This window comes from Mandrillus leucophaeus, unplaced genomic scaffold, assembly GCF_000951045.1.
Source record: "Mandrillus leucophaeus isolate KB7577 unplaced genomic scaffold, Mleu.le_1.0 Scaffold172, whole genome shotgun sequence".
Lineage (NCBI taxonomy): Eukaryota > Metazoa > Chordata > Mammalia > Primates > Cercopithecidae > Mandrillus > Mandrillus leucophaeus.
The window spans coordinates 2963818-2984162 of record NW_012101721.1 but is presented as its reverse complement, the minus strand read 5'-3'; the positions used below and the strand labels follow the sequence as shown (position 1 = coordinate 2984162).

General features: G+C 48.9%; 1 protein-coding gene and 1 long non-coding RNA gene across 5 annotated transcripts in view; one reads left to right on the top strand and one right to left on the bottom strand.

The window, feature by feature from the left end:
• Window positions 1-8447: 8447 nt before the first annotated feature.
• Window positions 8448-20345, bottom strand: part of NCAM1 (neural cell adhesion molecule 1) — a 313732-nt gene continuing 301834 nt past the window's right edge. For 2 of the 4 annotated variants that reach the window (XM_011977015.1, XM_011977016.1), the window contains 3 exons: window positions 16495-16702; window positions 14992-15108; window positions 8448-11593 (listed from right to left, as the gene is read on the bottom strand). In XM_011977015.1, coding sequence (XP_011832405.1) covers window positions 11473-11593; window positions 14992-15108; window positions 16495-16702 — 446 coding nt within the window. In that variant the 3' untranslated portion in view covers window positions 8448-11472. Of the gene's footprint in view, window positions 11594-13104; window positions 13921-14991; window positions 15109-16494; window positions 16703-20345 lie in introns of all 4 variants that reach the window. The other 2 variants (XM_011977014.1, XM_011977018.1) reach the window with 2 other exon arrangements.
• Window positions 12956-17358, top strand: LOC105537423. The gene is made up of 3 exons (XR_001005710.1): window positions 12956-13229; window positions 16359-16686; window positions 17242-17358. It is a non-coding gene; the product is annotated as an uncharacterized LOC105537423 (long non-coding RNA).

Genomic DNA, 20345 nt, shown 5'->3' with positions numbered 1-20345 from the left:
AGTCCACGAATGTGCAGTTTAAACAGTGCCTCGGGAGACTCAGAAGGGTGATGTAGGGGATGATGGAGGAGCTTGGCCAAGTGTGGTGGGGAGGAGAGCTGCTGCTGTGTCCCAGCCTGGGCCTGCCCATGACAGACCCTCTCCATGTCTCAGAGGATGGGCTTTCTTTCCTCCTTCAGCATCAGGACATGGACGACAGCATGGCTTCTGGGCTAGATTCCTACACTCCAAACTGAGGCTCCCTGGGGAAGATTCATTACCTGTTGTTGGGAGCGATCTTCCAAGCCTGGTTCCTCATGCTCACAGCCAGTTTTCCAACAGCCTGTGGATGACCATCCCCATGGGAAGCACTCTAAACAGACCCCTGTGGGTTATCATGTTCTCAGCTGGGGTTGGAAGCTCAGTTTCAGGAAGGAGAAACAGCACAGTGCTCTCCCTGGTCACCGGCACCTAGACCTGGGGACCAGTGGACCCTTCCCAGATCACACTTGGCCTCCTCTTTGCTCTTTCTCAGTCTCTCAACCCAGAGGTTTGCCATCTTAGAGAGGAGGCTCCAAGCAAGCAGGCTCCAAGTCTTTGCACGGTCAGCCTTGGGGCTCAGATAACCACAGCTTTGCGACAGACACAGGTAGACCCAATAGTAATGCTCCTGCCTTTCAGGGTCCTCTAACTCAAGTCTTTCCAGCTCTTCCCCATCGTGAAGGTGCTGCTCACTGACTGGACATTGCCACCTGCCTGGAGGAAGGAGGAGGTGGTGACCCATGGCCAGGGCCTGGACAGGCAGAGCAGAGAACCTCTCTAGGCACATGTGAGCCTTGTGGGTGGAGGTGTGGACTTCCTCCAGGGTACTGGGCAGTGGGCACTGCTGTGTGGCTGTCAAAGGCATCTTCTTGGCCAGCTGTAGGCCCTATTTGCACACACACAGATGAACATGGGCAGGTAACCATGGCTGGTATGCGTGTGTAATCATTTCACTCATGTACTCATTCACTCTGTCATTCATAAGACTGACAAATATCAAGTCCTGGCTTTGTGGTAGGTGCTGGATGTGGTGTCGGGATAAAGTAGTAATGAAGACAGACACGGAACTTGCCCTGGAGGAGTTCAGAGATCAGTGAGAAAGAGAAACAAATCAGAGATTAAACAAAGCATGAGGTCTTAGGATATGTTAAAAATATTTACAGACTGTATTCTGTGAACACCAGCCGTAGTGTTGGAGCAAAGCCCTGGAGATCCTCTCTGGGCCAGGTAGAGCCACCTAGAAATTCTTTCGTGAGGGGTTGGGGTGACAGCAGCTACTTATAACAGCAAAGAAGCATTTCAATATTTTAATAACCTGATACGACCAAACCGGCACAGGCCAGCTGTATATTTGCCCTCAACAGAGCATAAAACAGCAGAATGCAAGCGGATCAGATGTCAGGAAAGGCTTACCTGAGCCTTTGAACTCAGATATCTGAACTAAGACCTAACGATGGAGTCAAGGATTGGTGCAGGCATTGGCGGGTGCTAGAGAGACTTCCAGAGAAAACAAGAAGTGTTTGCACCTGTGTAAACACAGAGATGAGAAAGTGCATGGCATAACCCAGGAAATACCATCATTTCACTATTTATGGCATGTAGAGTGTGAAGGGAGAATTGTGTGAGATGGGCTTGGAGAGGTCATTGAGGCATCTTATCTGCAACATTAAGAGGGTTGAGGATGAGACAGACCCTAATTTGATGGAGATTAAATTTATACCATTACATAGAATGGCAGATTGAAGGAGAAGTTAAGTTCAATAGTAGAAAAAGCATGCACTTCATATTCATTGAGAGTCTTACCTACCGCACATGTTTGAAGGAGCCAGCAGAGAAGATCTCTAAGAACACTTGGAACACAAGCTCCCTCCTGATTTTAGGTCTTTGCTTAAATGCCACCTCCTCAGAGAAGTCTTCCCTAATTGTTCCATGTAAAATGGCAGCTCCTCCTCATGAGTTACCTCTTTGCCTCATATGTGTCTGTCTCTTTGCAGCACTTGTCATAATTAGCTTATTGTATATAGTTATTTAGAACATAGGCTTTGTTTCCTCAGCACCTAGAACAGCTCCTGGTCTTGGCAGGTGCTCAATAAACCTTGGAAAGGATATAGAATGGATGAGAAAGACCCCACTGAAGTAGAACACAAAGGCCAGGGCCGAGGGAAAGGGATTGGCTTTAGAAAGGGGGAGATGCTGCTTCTGTTATTACAGGGGCAGAGGAGGAAGGGGCGACTGGAATGCAGGTAGGTGTGTAGATTTGGTGTCGGGAATGGAGGCCATTTCTTTCTGACGGCTTCTCTTTCCTTTTACGGGAAGGAAGCAAGACTGGTAGCTGAGGTGAAAGAGGTGGCTGAGGGACAAACTGGTTTGGGAAAGTGAAGACATTTTTGTAGAGGAGAACTGAATGAGTTGCTGACAAATGTCAATAAAACTGCCAGGCAGTGCTGAGGACCTTGTTGAGAGTGACCTTCAATATTGCTACTAATGAGCCTGGTCATGTGGTTTTTCTCAAATAGCACCCAGCTGTCCAGGTGTAAGTAAAGAGGTGGCAGCCAGGAGATTTGCCAGGGCTAGAGTTCTACAAGACAGATGCAACATGAGAGCATCGAGGCAAGGAAGTTTCTGATATCACTGACTGTGGGGCTGCTGTGCTAAACCAGAGAATTGAGGCTGAATAAGGATGGAGGTGAAGGGAGGATGTGGCAAATAGAGGAAAACCTAGGAGTCTGAGCAAGGACAAAGAACTGATGTATGAGACTAGCTGGGTGAGTGAGCTAGATGGATCCAAGGGAGTGTGGGAGAGTGGGGACTCTGGACTCTGGTGAATGGCATGATCAGCCCAGAGTTTGGCCAAGAGAAAAAGTGGCTTAAGTGGAATGAAGAGGAAAGTCATTGGAGATGAGGGGCCTGTGTATTGGAGGAATTGCCCATATAATGTACTGAAGTCACTGAGGATGATGGTGGACCTTCAGGAGAGAGGAGGATCATAGGCTAAAGATTAAAATCTTCACAAGTAACTGCATATTCAGGATTCTGCACTTGGCAGTGGCAGCCTGGAGGACTCAGTGGCCTGAGCCTTGGTGGAACATCAGCCTGACAACAAAGTGAGGGAATGATAGTCTGGAGGTCACAATAAGGGGCGAGTAAGACACAGCCCCTGTGCTCAGATCCTGGGGCACTCAGGGTGCAGAATAAGTAGCAGCGTCCAGGAATCAGTGTTTGGAGAAGAGGTGAAACAAGTAAGGAAAGGTGATGCAAACGCATTGACAGGGAAGGTGAAAGCATAGGGAAGTTTGTTGATTGTCTTATGGGAATCCCAGAACCTGGCAGAATAATTTAGGAGGGAGGAGAGGAATGGAACTGAGTTTTCTCTGCTTGGATGTACCTCTACCAGTTTTCCATCCTTCAGAATATTTTATTACATGACCACATCTAATAGGGAAAGCAGCCATGTTATCACCCTACCTTTCTTTCCTTAGCATTATTTGAGAACAAGTCAGATAGGCAGGGAAATGGCAAAAATAAACAAACCCTAATACTTAGTTCTGCATACAAGCTACTCCACGGTGATTGCCCTAGCACAGAGGTGCATGTTGCCACACTCCACGGAGCTTCCACAAGCTTCCAGGAATATTCAGTGAATCAAGAGCATCATGCAAAGTACTGGACACGTGTTGCCCTGCCTGGGAGAATATTTTCCTGAATAGCATGCCAAGCTCTAGCCTGGTCTCCCTAAGAATCTCTGCTGCCACCACTACTGGTCCCACATCCACGACCATCATCCTACTCCTCTCAAGACCAAGTGACCCTATTCCCAAGAGTTCCAGTGCTCAGCCAGCAACTCCTGACTTACCCTCTGAGATGACAGCACATCTATCTCCACAGAAATGGGTCAGGAACATGAGAGGCCCCATCCCTCCCTGGGTCTCTGGTCAGAGGAAATGCCTGTGTTTCTTTTACCGCAATCTAGCCTGGACCCAGGCAACCGAGCTGTGCTTAGGAAATGCCATTAAAGCTACTGTAAATGGTGTTCATCTTTAAAATATAGTCAAACGTGTTTAACAATTCCAGGCATTGAAGCAAAATGAAACATAATTTGTGTAAGCTCAGGGGGGTGGGAGAGAATGTGGATCATTTTAGGACCCACAAGTAGTTCAGCAGGACTGGAGCATAGGTACAAGTTTTAGGAGTGCTAGAACTGGGGCTGGAGCAGTAAGCAAGACCTGACCAAGATGGGTTGTGTTAGTCTTGTTAAAAAGCTTGTATTCTCTCCTGAGGGTCATTAGGAGCCATTGAAGATCTTGTTGGGGGCAGCCAGAGATGGGATGAGATGCCCATTCTGCACAAGTCATTCTGTCCAGAGTGAGGACAGTGGATTGGAGGCCACCAGGTGCAATCTAATGCAGCCTCCCTTCATCTAATTCTACCATCCAAGCTCAGCTTATATGAGACCTTCACCTGGAGGGATGCATAGGTGCCTTGCTTTCACTGGTAATGTTAGGGTGACTCTCCACCCCAACATTCAGAGGCCCTACTCTGCCTGCCCCAGTAGCATCAGGGTTAAATCAGGTGAAGGGGGTATGAGGGTCTGGAAAGCAATGGGGGACACTAGCCAGTGTCGCGGTGATCATGGAAACACCCAGGGCAACAAGGATCCCAGGAAATCTTTTTCTAGCTACAAGATAAATTTATTTTCTAAACTCCAGAGTATACCCATGCTTTCCAGGCAACAGGACAGGTGGATGCAAGTTCTCTTAAGGTACTGGGAAGAGGGGGCCACCTGGAAAGGAGACACCGAGTCACTGCCTCTCCTGACCTTGTCCTCCAAGGTGAGGCTGCGAGTGGTGTAGTAGGAATTTCTGACAATTCTCCTTGAGATGGAGCTGCCTGTGCATTTTACTTCCTGGGCCTCCTGCTTAGTTCTTTTCTCTCTTTAATCTATATACTTGGGGGTATCCCATGGTGATCACGCCGAGTCCCAAAGTTTGAAGTACAAGCACTATGTGGACAGCTCCTTCGTGAATCTCCAGTCTGGACCTCTCAAACTTTAGCCTACTCAAAATCTCTGCTCAGTTGTTCACAGATATCCCAGGCTTCAAGTGTGCTGAGACAAATGTTCCATCGTCCAAATAATCTGCTTCTCCTGCGCTCCTTTTGGAAAGTAAATGTCAACTCTGTCCTTTCAAATGTGTAGACTCAAAATCTGAAAGTCAGCAGTGATTCCTCTATCAAACCGCACATCCAATCTATTATCCAATCTTGCTGGCTTTACCTTTAGTACATGTCCAGAACTGGCCACTGCTCACCCTTCCACCAGCTGTAGCTTGCTGCAAGCACATCATCCTGTCCCCTCTGGATCATCGCCTCCTCATTGGTATCCTTACATCTGCTCTTGCCCTCCTGTGATCTGTTATCCACCCAGCTGCCAGAGTGCTCATTTTAATACTCAAGTCATGTCAGTCTTCTGGCAAAAACATCCCTTGGCTTTCCATCCCACTTGAAGAAAAGGCAAAATTCTAACAATAGCCTACAGATCCTGTGCAGTCTAGCTCATAGATACTTCTGAGTCATCTCCTATCTCTTTATTCTCTGCTCCACCCCATCTTTTGCTTTCTGTTCCAGCCACACTGGCCTCTTGCTCTTCCTCGAAGACACTAGCCAAGTCCCTACCTCAGGACCTTTGCACGTGCTGTTCTCTCTGCCTGAAATATCTTCCTTCAGATATTTGCACAGTTCCGTTCCTTGCTTCTTTCAGGTCACTGCTCAAATGTCACCTTTTCAGAGAGTACTACACTGATTGCCCTATATAAAATAATACTCCATAACCCCTTTACCTAGATGCACTGTTCTCCTCTGCACTTACCATTCCCTGAGTTAGCCATGATAGGCTAAATAATGGTAAGGTTACAAATCCCAAATTTAAGTGGTTTATAATATAAAGGGTTTTCCAGTGATATGCTGGAGCCAGCTTGTACTGGCTCCAGAGAGCCAACTGCTAACTTTTCAGGAAATTTGTGAGCCAGTTGTTACACAAACATATATAATTTATAAAAAGTTAAATTATATAAAGTTATAATTAAGTAAATTATATTAAAACCAAAGGCAATAAATACTCAAAATGCATCGCTTCTTAATTATATTACTACTTATTTTACTACTATTATTGATATATTAAAAATTTTATTATTACTACATACTACTATTACCTATGCACTTGATGTTATTTCTCTTGTATCTGCATGGTGGAAATACAGTATTATATAATGACATGCTACTATGCATCTCTACCTAACTCCTCGTCTGGTGATGCCATATTGAAATCAGTCATACTGAGAGTATTTACACACTGCTGAAGTCAGTAAATGCTACAAATCAAGGTTTGATTTATTTTTTTTTAGTGCTTGTCTAGACTTATGGAAGTAATGGGGAAATATTTTATGATTCAGATTAAACTCACAAGTGTGCCATGTCTGCAGCTGTTACACTGTGAACAAACGGCACAAAAAATTGAGGCAGTATTTCTCTAGTATTCAAAAACTTACCCCGATTCAACAAAGAAGTCATTCACATCATAGATGGATGAGTGAAGTTCTAACATATGTCTTTATTGTTTCATCTTATTTGTTAACATAAATGAATGCATCAGCCAACATGCAGGTTGGAACTACAGTCCTTTGTGAATGGGAACCACAAACTGATTATGGATACAAGACTTCAGCAAAAAATGAACCAAAGCATTCTGTGGGTATCAGTTGGATAGATGCAATTTCAATGTAGAATACTGTATATTTTATTATTTGTCAATGGCATCCTTTATAAGTTAAACACATACATGTGTGCACACACACACGCTGCCCTTCTCCCTTGGAGAGTTGGCCATTAAACATTTACCAACAACCACTGGCTCATCCCTCTCACACACTCCATGTCCATCATGGAGCACCTGTTCACAACCTTCACTCTGGGCCCAGGTGATGGCACTTCCATCGCCTGAAGCATTGCTGATTGCTATAGGGGGTGTGGGGGAAACGGGCATGACAAAGGCTCTGCCTGGAGGTGGCACGAGCTACTTCTGTTCATATTCCATTTACTGAAGCAAGTCATCTGGCCATGCCTACCTTTAAGTGAGGGGAATCCCACTGTGTGTCTAGAATGAAGAAAGGGAGAACCACCACAGCACATTGGATGTTTACTTGTCTGCTGTCTGCCCCACTCCCAGGCTTGAATGTAACCTACATGAGAAAGAGTTGCCTTGCTCACTGCCATATCCCAGTAACCCAAACACCTTGGAGATGCTCTATGAATACTGAATGAATCTGAGAGGAAACTAGCCCGAAGGGGAAAGGCTCTGGAAGCAAGCCCCCATGGACGAACGGAGAGTGTCATCATTTCATGTTTTCTCCAAATCTTGTAAACAATTTGTTTTAGTCTTAGCCTGTCATATGCAGCTGAAATCTGGAGCAAAGAAAATCACATAGATGGATATGGCTCTGTGTCATTATTACAGGCAAGCGAGGCAAAATTGAAGGATGCAAAATTGAAGGACGTATCACTCTCAGATTCATGTAACTGCAGGGTTGGCCTCGAGAGTGAGCACCTCCTTACATTTTGTGCCCTTGGATTCTCCCTTGCTTTACCTTAGCCTTGGTTCTATAGCAGGTCTCGTCCAGGAACTCCCAATTCCACAGCCTAATGGACAATTCCAACTCTAGCAGCTGCTGCTTTCAGACACAGCCAGGAGCATATACAAGAGAATGCTTAGCTGAGGCAATGTTATATTCACTCTTTGTCTAGCTTAGAGACATAATAAACTCCAGGGGCTGAATGATGGCTCTAAACACTGAGAGACAGGCCAAAGCAGTAAGAGGGAGGTATTACTTATTTTAGAATAAGCTCCATGCCATTACCTTATTGCTGAAATCTTGAAGTTCAGGTGTTGACTGTTACTACGATTAGGTCTGATGGTATCGCACACCCGGGATGCCAACAGCATCAAATCTCACTGATCGAGTTCCCACTGTGTGCCAAGAAAGCAGACACTAGGCCTTCATGTACATGGTTTCATTCATCAACCAGCACCCTAACTCTCTTTTCTTGGTATTTCCTGTGCGTCAGAAAAGGAAACTGAATCTTCGGGAGATTAAGCAACTCTTTCAAGGTCAAACAGGGAGCAGCAGAACCAGGGTTTGAAGGAAACCTTTCTGAATCTGATGTCTGCCCCTTCTAAATTAGCGCTCTCATCTATCAACCTGCGAGAAAAAATACAGAAAGTATCATTCAGGCAACACATGAACTCAAGACACTGAGACTTCACTAACCTTCCTCGCACGCAAGGTCCTAAAGGAACTACCACACGCATGTCCACATCTGATGCACAGAACAGACTCTCACCGCATCGAAATAAACCCCAGTATGATCATAATAACTTTTTTTCTTTCAATTTTTATTGAACACAAGTATTCTGACAGAATGCAAAGTCAAAATTCTCAGTTAGTACTCAGTATTTACACCAGTGAGAATGGAAACAAAGGTGGTATCGATGTTTCACTTGGTAAAAAGTTTTATAACAAGAGAGAAGGCCCCCGAAGTACAGAATGCTGGGTAGGGATGTTAATGGAGGTCTGAAAACCGCCGTCCAGACAGACGCCTCGAGTGAAAACCTGGGACTCGGAAGGCTCCATAGAAAAGTGTGAAAATAGAGTTCCACCTCCAAAGCTGCACTATGTACACCACAGCCCTGCAGGGTCCAGTGGCCCTGCTCATCACACTTGAGTGCTCCTCCAGCAGAACTTGGCCATGCCGGTCTTCATGTGAATACATATGTATGGCACATACACACATAGACACATAGACATTGGAAACTGGTGGAGTTGATCCCTCCTTCAAAAATTAAAAAAAAAGAAAATTATAAGCTTTGATCTCTTAACATAAAAGATAAAACATCTTGGAATAAAATGACTCCCTCTTTGATTTTAGAGAAAGCATTGCTTATTTACTTTTTTTTTTAAAAAAGGAAAACTCTTGCATGCTAAGACAAACCTACATGTAATGGGAGAGAACAGACCAAATGTGGGCAGAGTCTTAGGTCCTAGCTAATGGCAGAGCCAGGGTTCTAGGGGGTCAGCTGCCCCGGGCCAGGTGATCTGAGAGCTGACCTGTTTCTTTCTAACCATCAGAACCAAAATCAGTTGACCTAACCATAACCACTTTGACAGTCTTGACAAGGCATGGCATGGGCTTGGCCTGATGTGGCAAAGCCATCGACACTACAAGATGAGGAACTGAGTCCGCTGAACAGCCTGGTGACTGGAAGAGCCTGCCCCTCACTGCTGGGCCCTCCCGGTCTCAGACCCCCAGGCTCTCATATTCTACTGTGTGTTCCAAGATCTCTCTTCATGTTCTTCTATCCTGAGGGCCTGTGCATTTGAACCAGAGATCTGTGCTGGCCCTAGAATCAAAGGGGCCAGGGCTGCGTGTTCTGGGATCCTCCATTTCCATCCCCAGGAGCTGAGAAAATGCAACATAACCCCACATGGAGCAAATGACAAGACCAGTATTCTTCACAGTTTGAAAGTATAATCTAGCATCGCCACTGATCGGACTGCAGAAGTGTCAGAACATTGGGGAGACTGGCCCACAGAATCGACCCAGAGGCAGCCTTGCCACCCTAACCTCTTGCTGCTTTGTACCTTAGGAGAGGAGCGCATGCGGAGTACTGATTTCTGTTTACTTAGCGTCATCTTCATCATCATCATCATTTGTATTTCATTTTCTTTGTTTAAAGGCTTCGATTCCTTTTAAGAGTGATTTTTGTTTCCTGAATATTTTTTTCTGAACTATCTGCTATACCTTCCACAACCAAACTATGTTGAAGTTTTATTTCAATACTATGACAAAAACACGTTTCACACTAAAATATTCACGCATCCACAGTGCACAAGCTTGCAGTTCTAAAGTAGAATGAGGAAAAAAAAAAAAAAGCAAAATTTCTATACAAAGGGCTGGCTTTTCCCTTCTCCCCGCCCTCCCATCCCCCTTAAAGTTTCTGTATTTTTCCCCCACTTGGTTTCCAATCCAGGAAAGTTGTGTTATGACTCCAGACAGTAGGTTGTTTCTTTTCTCTTTTGTTTCTATAAATGCTGCCTAAGTGAACAGAAGGCCGATGTTACTTTACTTCAACAGATTTCCAAAAAAAGACACTAATTCCCTGAAGCACACATGCTCTTCCGCTCAAATCTAGATTCTGGGCTCAAAAGGAAATGGTATGTATATATTTTATTTGGCTTTCTACACAAAGGGGATGTGTGGGGTAATAATGTGTGTTCACCAAGACCAGCCCCAACTATACAATCTTCTCTGCTTCATTCAACAAAGCCTAAGGAGCCCTTCAAAAGAAGGGTGAGAACGCCTGGGAGCAGATCCCTTTTCACAGATGCAGGCCGGTGGCGGCTAATCAGAAAGTGGCCTAACCCCCAGAGAAACACAAAAGTAACCAAAAATTGAAAAAGCAAAACCATTCCAGAATGAGATGCATTTTCACCTGAGTGGGACCCAGGCAAAAACTGCAGGTCAGAAAAGAGGGGAAGAGCAGCTGTAAACAATCATGTTTTGTGAAGTCGTCCTGTGCTAAAGCAAGCGTGGGATGATCCTACCTACCTCTAGGTGGTATTTGTTACCTTAAAAAATAAAAGGCAGCTATTTCACATGGACATTTAAACACAACCAAAGTCGAACATCTGTCACCTTGTAAACACTGGAAAACAAAGTTGGCAGAAAGAAAAAAAAAAGAATGTAAAAGAAAGAAAAATAAGTCTGAATACTGCAAATTGAGATCTACCCCCAGAAGCTGCAATTTGGCATTCTTCCTACAAAATAAGAGTCTACGTGGGAATTGAATTCAGCTAGAAAGGGTGACACACTTTGCATACTGAACAAATACAAAGTGAACAGAAATTATAACTTATTTATGAGGTTTTACAGAGTTCAAACTTGACTGAAAGTATAAAAATAAACTGTGGACTTTGTTCATTCGATTAGTCTTAGTGCCTGAAAGTTATTTCTCTGAAACTGGTCTGTGCCAATCGGGTAACACCAAGTGTGGTCTTCCTGAACCTAGATTTTGTTTCTGAGCTTCCTAGATTCTTAATTTGGGGTCCTTTTGTCTGATTTTTAAATGGTTTCAGGGAACGGAGTGTCCTAGTTTGGCTGTGGGTTTAACCTTTTTGTCTCATTTTCTTACAAGTGAGTGCTAACAAAGGGACCCTTTCTATAAGATTCCCATGTTTTATCTGTTTAGTTTTTTTTTTAAAGGCAAAAGACACTAGAGAAATGAGATGTGTGTGTGTGTGCGTGTGTGTGTGTGTGTGTGTGTGTGTCTGTGGTGTTGGAAATGCTCTGGTGAAGCTGCTGTGTCACTTTTTATTTTGATCTTTGCTCGGTTCTCGTCACCCATCATGCTTTGCTCTCGTTCTCCTTTGTCTGTGTGGCGTCATTGGGGACCGTCTTGACTTCGGCTGGCGCTGGCTTCGTTTCTGTCTCCTGGCACTCTGGCTTTGCTTCTACAGGGCCCTTCCTGCAGAGAATCAGGAAAACAGCACCACTGAGACCACGGTCTGCAAACATCTCGCCCCTGTATCCAGGCCCTGGGGACAGCGGGGAGGAGGGGGTTCTCCAGTGTCAGCACCCGGCTCCAACCGCTGCCCATCAGAATCACCTGGGAGCACTAAAAATCACCCATGCCTGGGCCTTGTTCCCGGAAATCCTGATTTAATTGGTCCGGACACGATGACTTTTAGAAGCACCCAAGTGACTCTAATGTGCAGCCATAGTTGAGAAGCACTGAGTCAGAAGAACGAGTCCTCTCCTCTTCCAGCCCTAAGGTGATGCCAGAGGCTGTGTTTTTACCTGGGGTGGTGGAAGGGGGCAGCAGAGGCAGCTCCTCCTCACCCTGACCAGCTGCAGTGGCAACAGCGCAGCTGGATGTAAATGCAGCCTCGGGGCTGGGCTGGGCTCCCAGCACTGATTTCAGGGGCCCCTTTGCAACCCACTCTTGCCTGTCCCTTCCCCACCCCACCCTGTGCTATTGCAGGATGATGCCTTTAGGGCCTGCCCGGGTAGGGTGAGAAAACACTGATGGAGGCAGCTTCTCATGGCAGCTTGGTGGAGGACTGGAGTGGACCTGGTGGCTATGCGGGAGTTGAGGGCAGCTGAGTGGGCAGTGCCATCAGAGTCCTTTTCCCTCCTGATGCTGAGATTCAGGGCTCCTGGCGAGAGCCCCTTGCAGCCCATGGTGGCAGCATGTCAGCCTATCTGGGGAGCAGCCACAGGAGCCTCTATAAAAATCTAGGTCTGACTCTGCCTCCATCAGTTCCAGCAAAGGGAATCGGGTCTGAGGATGCATGGGGACAGGTACAGACCCCAGCCTCAGCTGGTGCCACTGAATTTTGGCAAGACACTTACAAACCTGAAAGGTTAAGGACTTTCTCCGGAACTTAGAGACCCAGCAGCCATGTGATGCTGGGAGCCCCGAGTCTTCCCAGCCACTCTAAGAGCAGGAGAAGCAAGAGTGGGCTGAGGGCCGGGATTGGAAGGGGAGGGTGGGCATCCGAGCCAGAGTGCGAGGGGGCCTCTGGACTGCACCCTCCCCTGCCACGGGCCTGGGGCCTACCTCTTTTCTTCCTGCATATCAGTGTCTTTCTGGTGGGGCCTCAGCCTGGCACTGAATAACACACCGACTGGGGGCCCCAGGGTGGCTGATAAGGGCACCTTGGCCTTCTTAGCCTGCTTCCCAAGCTATTCTCATCAGTGGCCCGACTGCAAGGGCTCCCCCAGGGAAAATAGAAGCCGCTGCTAGGATGATAAGGATAAAACATAATTAACGTGGCCTAATTAGCCAGCAGGCGGCTGCTCCTGGGGCCCAGCTGCCTGTCCTGCTCTCTCTGCCTTGTCCCAGCCCCTTGGTTGACGGTCGCCTCAGAGAAGCCCTGGATGAGGCTGAAGACACATCTAAGAAGGAGGACACAGCACAAATGCACACCACCACAGGACACAACCCGATGACAGCAGACAAAGAGAGGCCCGTACTCGGTCTTTGCTGGCGCAGGCGAAACAGAGCTGTCTGCAGTGGAAGGAGCAAGCTCAGGGGCTTGTCCACTGGCCCCAGCGGCGGGAGCAGGAGAGCCCAGGGCTGCAAAAACATCCTTTGCAAGGTCAATATCTGGGGTCTTGAAGTTCCCTTCGTCCATTTTAAAGTCCTCGCCCTGGGAAGGGTTTGTGGTGCTGACGGAGGCAGCCTCGCTCTTCGGGCTAGCAAGGGCTGTGGCTGCCTCGGCCGGGCTCTTCGAGGCTCCGGGCTGGGTGGGCTCCGGGTCCGGGCCTTTGGTGCTGGGAGCCTCCTGCTTGGCCTGAGGGGCTTCTGTGGCAGGGGCAGCCGCTGCTGCTAGAGGACTGGCTGCCCCAGTCGGGGTGGGGACTGGTGCAGGGGTGGGCTTGCTGGCCGGAGGAGCCTTAGAGGCCTCCCCAACACTAGCAGGGGCGCTTGGGCTGAGGACAGCCCCTTGGTTAGCCAGGACACTAGAAGACAAATTGCTAGCGGCAGGGGTTGAGGTCGGGGTGTCGCTCAGGTCAACAAGGGGGGCGACCTTAGGGGCTGAAGCTGGGGCTGGGGAGGAGGCAGAGGCGCTGGGCCCCTTGGAAGGGGTGGCCTGGCCAGCCGGTACAGAGTTTGAGTCAGGCGTGGCCGTGGCCGGCGGGGCAATACTGGAGGTCAGGGTGGTGGTCTCACTGGTGGGGCTGTTCTGAGCAGTGGCAAAGGTTTCGGTGATAGTGTCAGAGTTAGTGGTGACGGTGGTGACAGAAGGCAGCATGTCCTCGACAGTGGCCGTAGTGTCGGCAGGCAGCCTGTGGAAGGACAGGAAGTAGAAGAGAATAGACAATGAAGCTGAGACGTGACAGAGAAGCGAGGAGGAGGGCTGAAGCCCAGGACAGGGACCATGGGGGTGGGGGCATGCAGTTAGGCACAGGCATGGACACAGGCCCACACAGAGAGAAGGATGCTGAGAGGAAGCACACGCCCAGGTGGGCAGAAGAGGACACAGGAGACGACAGAGAACGTGGCGGTCTCAAAAGGGACCTGCTAGCCCTTCCCCACTGATGTCCCTCCAGCTCTCTGCACAGAGCTCCCTTTCCCTGAAGTCCCTGCAGACCTGCCTAGGGCTTCCTGATCCCTGCCCTGGATCTCGACTCAAGGAGGGGCAGGCTTCTGTTCAGCATCCACCTGCCCTAGGCTTCCTAGGTCCCAGAGGAACTGGGCCCAGCTGCCCTGCAGGGCTCCCCAGGGCACTGATGGGAAAAGTCACGAGTAAGGCAGATCATGAGTACTCAGAATGGCTCCTGGGAGCTGTGGGTTCTTCCAGCCACAGATTTTGTGGTTCCTTGAAACTCCATTCCCTTTAAGCCCATAGGATCCTTGACCGTTAGGCAGGCATTACAACCACAACTGGTCAGGGGCTCTGTGGGTCCCCGAGGTTTCTGAACAGAGGAGGGGCCAGGAACTTTACCAGGTCCCTGGCTTCCCTTATCCTTTCAGGAGGAAAACACAAAACCCTAGAATTTCAAGAAATCCTAAGCAGACTCTGCTAAGCCTCATTGAGATTTTGCCACCTTAAGTCATTTCCAGAATATGTGTACAACTTGAGAACAGGGGCTAGGGATCCAGGGATCCCCGCTCATACAGGAGCCTTCTAAGGGTACCCACAGCCACCGAAACAGCACCAAAATGCCTTCTCTCTGAGGACAGAGTGAGGTCAGGCATTTCTTAGCCAAGCAGGTCTTGTGGCCAAGGGTTTAGAATCTCGGCCAGAACTGTTTGGCCGGGAGCTGTGGGTAGGGGCACGGGAGGTGGGGATAGGGTGGGGAGGTGGGTGTGGGGGTCTCTATGGAGCGGGTGCCAGCCCCTCCCGGCCCACGTACTCGGGCTCCGTCAGTGGCGTGGTCTCGTTGGGCTCTGTGTGTTTCCCTCCGTCATGGTTTGGGGTCCGCTCCTCCTCCGTTCGGACCTCCACGATGGGCTCCTTGGACTCGTCTTTCCTGTGGAGACAGCACTGCTGGTTAGACCCTAGGGCAGCTGCAGGGAGAGGCTCCCCTAGAAGAGCAGCTATGACTCAATCCAAGGCTGGCACTGTGGCCATAGAGAGCCAACAGATTCAAATGTATGAGTCTCAGCCCAACTCTTGCTAGCTGTGTGACCTTGCGCTTCGGATTTAATCACCCTGCCTCAGTTCCTTCATCTGTAAAATGAGGCAAAAACAGTGTTACCTTGCCTAGTTATTATGAGAAGTCAATGAGAGGATGCATGGGAAGTGCTAAACACAGTGCCTGACACAGGTCATTGCTCAAATACATACATCTATCTCTGCACACAGGTATACACACATTTCTTTTTCTTTTCTTTCCTTTCTTTTCTTTTCTTTTTTCTTTTTTTTTTGAGACAGAGTCTCGCTATGTCGCCCAGGCTAGAGTGCAGTGGCGTGATCTTGGTTCATTGTAACCTCCGCCTCCTGGGTTCAAGTGATTCTCCAGCCACAGCCTCCCTAATAGCTGGGATTACAGAAGCATGCCACCACGCCCGGCTAATTTTTGTATTTTTAGTAGATGCAGGGCTTTGCCATGTTAGCCAGGCTGGTCTCAGACTCCTGACCTCAAATGATCCATCCATCTCAGCCTCCCAAAGTGCTGGGATTATAAGCGTGAGTCACCCCTACATATACATTTCTAAGTATGCGCACATACATGTATATGCATATACAGTGCCTGGCATGTGGTGGTGCTAAACAACTTATTTCCTTGCTCGGTCCCTTTCTGGCTTGCTCCAGCTCTGCTCCACCCAGTGACAGTCTTCGAAGGCTCCTGCTAACTGGCTTAGGATCTGATTCTCCAAGATGCTGTTGGAGGGACAGTATCTGGATCATCGGCTCCATAAGGACAGGAATTTCTTTTTGTTTTGTTCCCTGCTGTACCTATGTGCCTGGGAACAGTGCCTTGCCTGCAGCAGCTGCTTGCTAAATATTTGTTGAGTGATGGATGGATGAATGAATGAATAAATGATGTGCGAAAGCAAGGCGAGTGTGTCCCTCTAATGCTGCCCCACCCCAGGGCAGCTCCTCTCCAGGTTTAGTTCCGACAGTTTCCCTCATTTTGACATATACAGGGATTTTCACACTCTGGGGAGATTCTAATACAAGAGATCTGGGATTGGGCTCCAGAGTCTACGTTTCAAACAGGTAACCCCCAAAGACCATGCTTTGAGAAGCTTTTCTCTAATGTTTTTCCCCCCTCAGGGTTCCAAATGGAGAACATGCAATGTAAGGAAAGGTCACGACAGGCACCAGCTGATGGCTCGGGGTGGTGCAGCTGCTGGGTCCCTGGGCTGGAGCAGAGCCCAAACCTCAGCAGGGTGGACAGGTCTGCACTCACGAGAAGGCGGCCTTGCCCTCCTCCATGTCCTTGCCCTTGGCCCCGGGCCCGGCTTTTCCACACAGGTTGACCGCAATGCACATGAACAGGCCACATTTGTTCAGGAAGTAGCAGGTGATGTCCACGACCACCAGGAGCAGGACGAAGATGACGATGAGGATGCCCACGATGGCCCCGGTGCTCAGGCCTGAGGTGGGGCTGCCGTTGGCTTGAGAGGGAGAGAGATGGCTGATGGTTAATAGACTGAGATGCGAGACCTCCGGACCCTACCAGCAAAAGCCTCTGGGGGTGGGGAGGTCCCAGAGGACTGAGTCATGGCATTCATGCCCAGAGTGACACCTTCCTGGGGCCTCTCTATGGCCCAGAGTTGAGAAAACAGGGTCTCTCTATACCTTCCAGAGGGAGGGATGACAACGTCACCTCACAGATTGGGGGATGAGGGTGAGCCTGGTCAGCTGGCCTTCCGTGAGTCCTGGGAGCAGACTGAGCCCCGCCTGTCTGAGAACACTGGCTAATGAGGCAGTTGGAGGGCACTGCTGTGTTTCTCCTGGACCAGGGCAAGAGGCTCTGCAGCACAGGCAGGCAGTGACCACTGATTTCAGGCGGGGCTGTGGCTCCTGGAGTACTCAGGGACAGGGGCCCAAAATGGGGTGGTGGAGGGTTTCTGGGGCTTTCTTGGGGCTTGTTGGGCTGTCCATCACAATAGCATCCCCATTATACTTCTCCACTTCCTCTTTCCCTCTTTAGGAATGATCCCAAAGGAACCCTGCATTAGAGCACCCTGGGTTCATGGTTTACCCTCCTCACTGCACCCCAGAAAGACGAGTGAAGCCCGGGTGACTCCAGAGACATGGAGGCCTCCCCAGGCCCACTGGGCAAGGTGAAAGGTCTGGGAATACTCACCATCTAGGAGCTCAGGCCTGCTTGGACCAGACTTCAGGAAAACCTGAAGTGAGTGCAGACTCACTCAGAGGTGCACACACGCACATTCAGGCACACTCACACTCAGGATAAATGCCCCCGCAGACAGGCATGCACTTTCACATTCTAGCACCTGGCACCCTGGTTCTGGCTGGACACACTCTGAAAGACTCAGCCTGTGTCTTACTTCCCTGGTGCCCATCAATCCCCCCAGGGTCTTCGGCTATTGATGGTTTCACAGAGAGACCGGGACTCAGCTCTCTGGGGCCCCTGGGAGATCAACCCATGGTTATGATTGACACTAGTTGCCTGGGATGGACCAATCGACCTCTTGGTGGTTCCCAGCAGTGTCTGGGAGACAGTGGTCATGATGCAGGAAGCAAGGACCCGTGTGGAGCTCTGCCATTAAGTCAATGTGGGAACAATGACCCTAGACTGAAATATGGGCACTTCTAATTCATCTTTCCTCCACAACGACCTGCTTCCATAACTGGCAGCCCTGCCCTACCAGTAGACTTTGTCTAAAGCTTCCTGTGCTCTCAGGGCCAACTGAAGCCACCCAGGACTGCAGACTGAAGATGGGAACTACAGCCAACACTACCTGGGGCTCACCCCACCAGCCACCCCACTCCCAACCCAGCTCACTAGGCTTTGCCAAGCACCAGGCCAGGCCCAGCAGCCTGCGAGCCATGTATCATGCCAGATAGATAGTGGAGGAAACATGTAACCAAGTAACCAGCACCAGAGCTGGGCCACACATTCTTCACGTTTCATGCAGCCTGTGTTTGCGGGAGGGTGGTGGTAGTGATGGCTCTTTGTGCCCCAGGGTCTCTGTCCAGGCACTGTAGTGCTTCTCTGGTGGCTGTCCCTCTCCATCGATCCATATTTCAAACTTCAGTTTGGGGAATGGGCCATCAGCCTAGCATGCCAGAGAGGATCCCTTGCAAACGACTCCTGAGACCCTTGGGTGCAGCTTGCACACGTTTTCAGTCCCTTTGGGACCTTGGCTTGCCTCTTAGCCCTTCCTCCTCAGGCTCCCTGGTTGGTCCCTGCCGACCTCGCACTGAAGATCCTAGTGCATTCCCCCAGGAAGGCTTTTGAGATGGCGAAGAACTCTGCTTGGAGAACCCAGCTCTGGCCAACTGTCTCCGGGCTTTGGCAGCAGGAAGCTGGCCACTGGCCTCAGCTGTCAGCTAGAATGGGTCATTTTCTTAGTAGCCATGAATGCAGAGGTATTTCTGTTTAGTCTCCTAAGAACAAAACCATCCATCTCCCCAGAGTCCTCACACATTCCACCCAAAAAGCAAAGGAGACACAGGCCTTCTTGGTCTTCAGGATCCCAAAGCTGTTTCCCCGAACAGGGAAGAAACTTTAGCCTTGGGTTTTCTCTCCATTCCATGACACAGGGTTCCAGGCCACCGCAGCCTCTGGACATCAGGACCCGACAGGTGGGAAGTGCCTACTCCCTGAAGAAAGAGCTGGAAGTATTTTTTTTGATGACAGTGGGGAATGTGTCTGGATTTTTGGACTCAATGGCACTAATTATATCTTCTGAGGTTTATGTGTAAATATGATTTTGTGAAACTAATCATATCTCTAAAGAGGAAAAATAAACTCCTGCAAAGCTGCTCTATGTGCTTGAGAGGACAGCAGCTGAGACAACTGCTCTGTGCTCGTCAGACCCAGCTGGAGGGCGGCGCTGGCACTGCGCACATCCAGGGGAGGGCCAGGCAGGGAAAAGTCTTCTGAACTGTGGCATAAACAAGTAGGGCAGCAGCCTCCCCTTTCATTTGAATATAAAATTCAAAGTCTTTCTCCCGGTCTAAAAGGCTCTGCCCACCCCTCTGTTGGGCCTCATGGCATGAACCAGCAGCCTCCCTTCTGCCTGCTGAACACACCCAGCTCGTCCCGCTTTAGGGCCTTGATGATTCTGTGCGTGGAACTCTCCCTCCGGGGTGGCTCTCTGTTGTCCTGCAGGCCTCAGTCCTGGTGTCACCTTCTCAGAGAAGCCTTATCTGATCTCTTATCTAGTGTGGCACCTCCAGCCAATATCTACCATGCTGCTAGCCTGTTTTATTCTCTTCTTACTACTATCTGCCACTTTCTGTTCATTTACATGCTTATGATCTAGCCATCCCCTCTAGGACATCCCAGCAGGTATCCTGCCTGTCTCTCTTGTATCTCCCCAGCATCTAGGACAGTCCTGATTCACAGAAAATGTCCAAAGAATATTTGTTGCACAAATGCATGAGTGTTTAGTCTGGAGATGAGAACGCTATTTCCCAATATTTAAAGGTGTTCTAGGAAGAAGTAATCTTACTGTATATGGCACCAACGTGTGGAAATTACGGTGGTGGCAGATTTTAGCTCCATCTGAGAAAGGACTAATAAACAGGGCTAATCCAACATAGTGTGGGCTGCTCTGAGAGGTGAGCTCCTTGATGCTGAAGGCATTCGAGCAGAGGCCGGAACACGCCTTGGCAGGGATGCTGTAAGGCTGTGGATGAGGCTCCTGCACTGGGCAGGAGCGTGGGTGGAGACTGTCTCTTCAACCACAAGAGCCTGTCATTCTAAGTCATACATTCTACACTGCCTGGCACATGGCACCGGTTCCCTAATGCCAGTATCCTCCAGAGTGTGGACTGAGAAAGACTTTTTCCTACAAGACTAACAAGCTCGGTAGGTCCCATCTTTAATCATTGGTCCTTGTGATTTTATTTTTGCATGAAAAATACCTTTAAACTCAATGTATCTCCACCTGTAGCAGAATTCCTGGGGCATTTGTTAAAAATTCAGCATCTGGGGCTCCCCAGCTCTATGAGATCTGAATCACTGGGCATGAGGCTCAGGAATCAGGAGCTGAACAAGCAGCCCAGTTGATTCTCATGAGGACCACACTCCTAGGTCTTCCCTCCCCTGCATCACAAAGA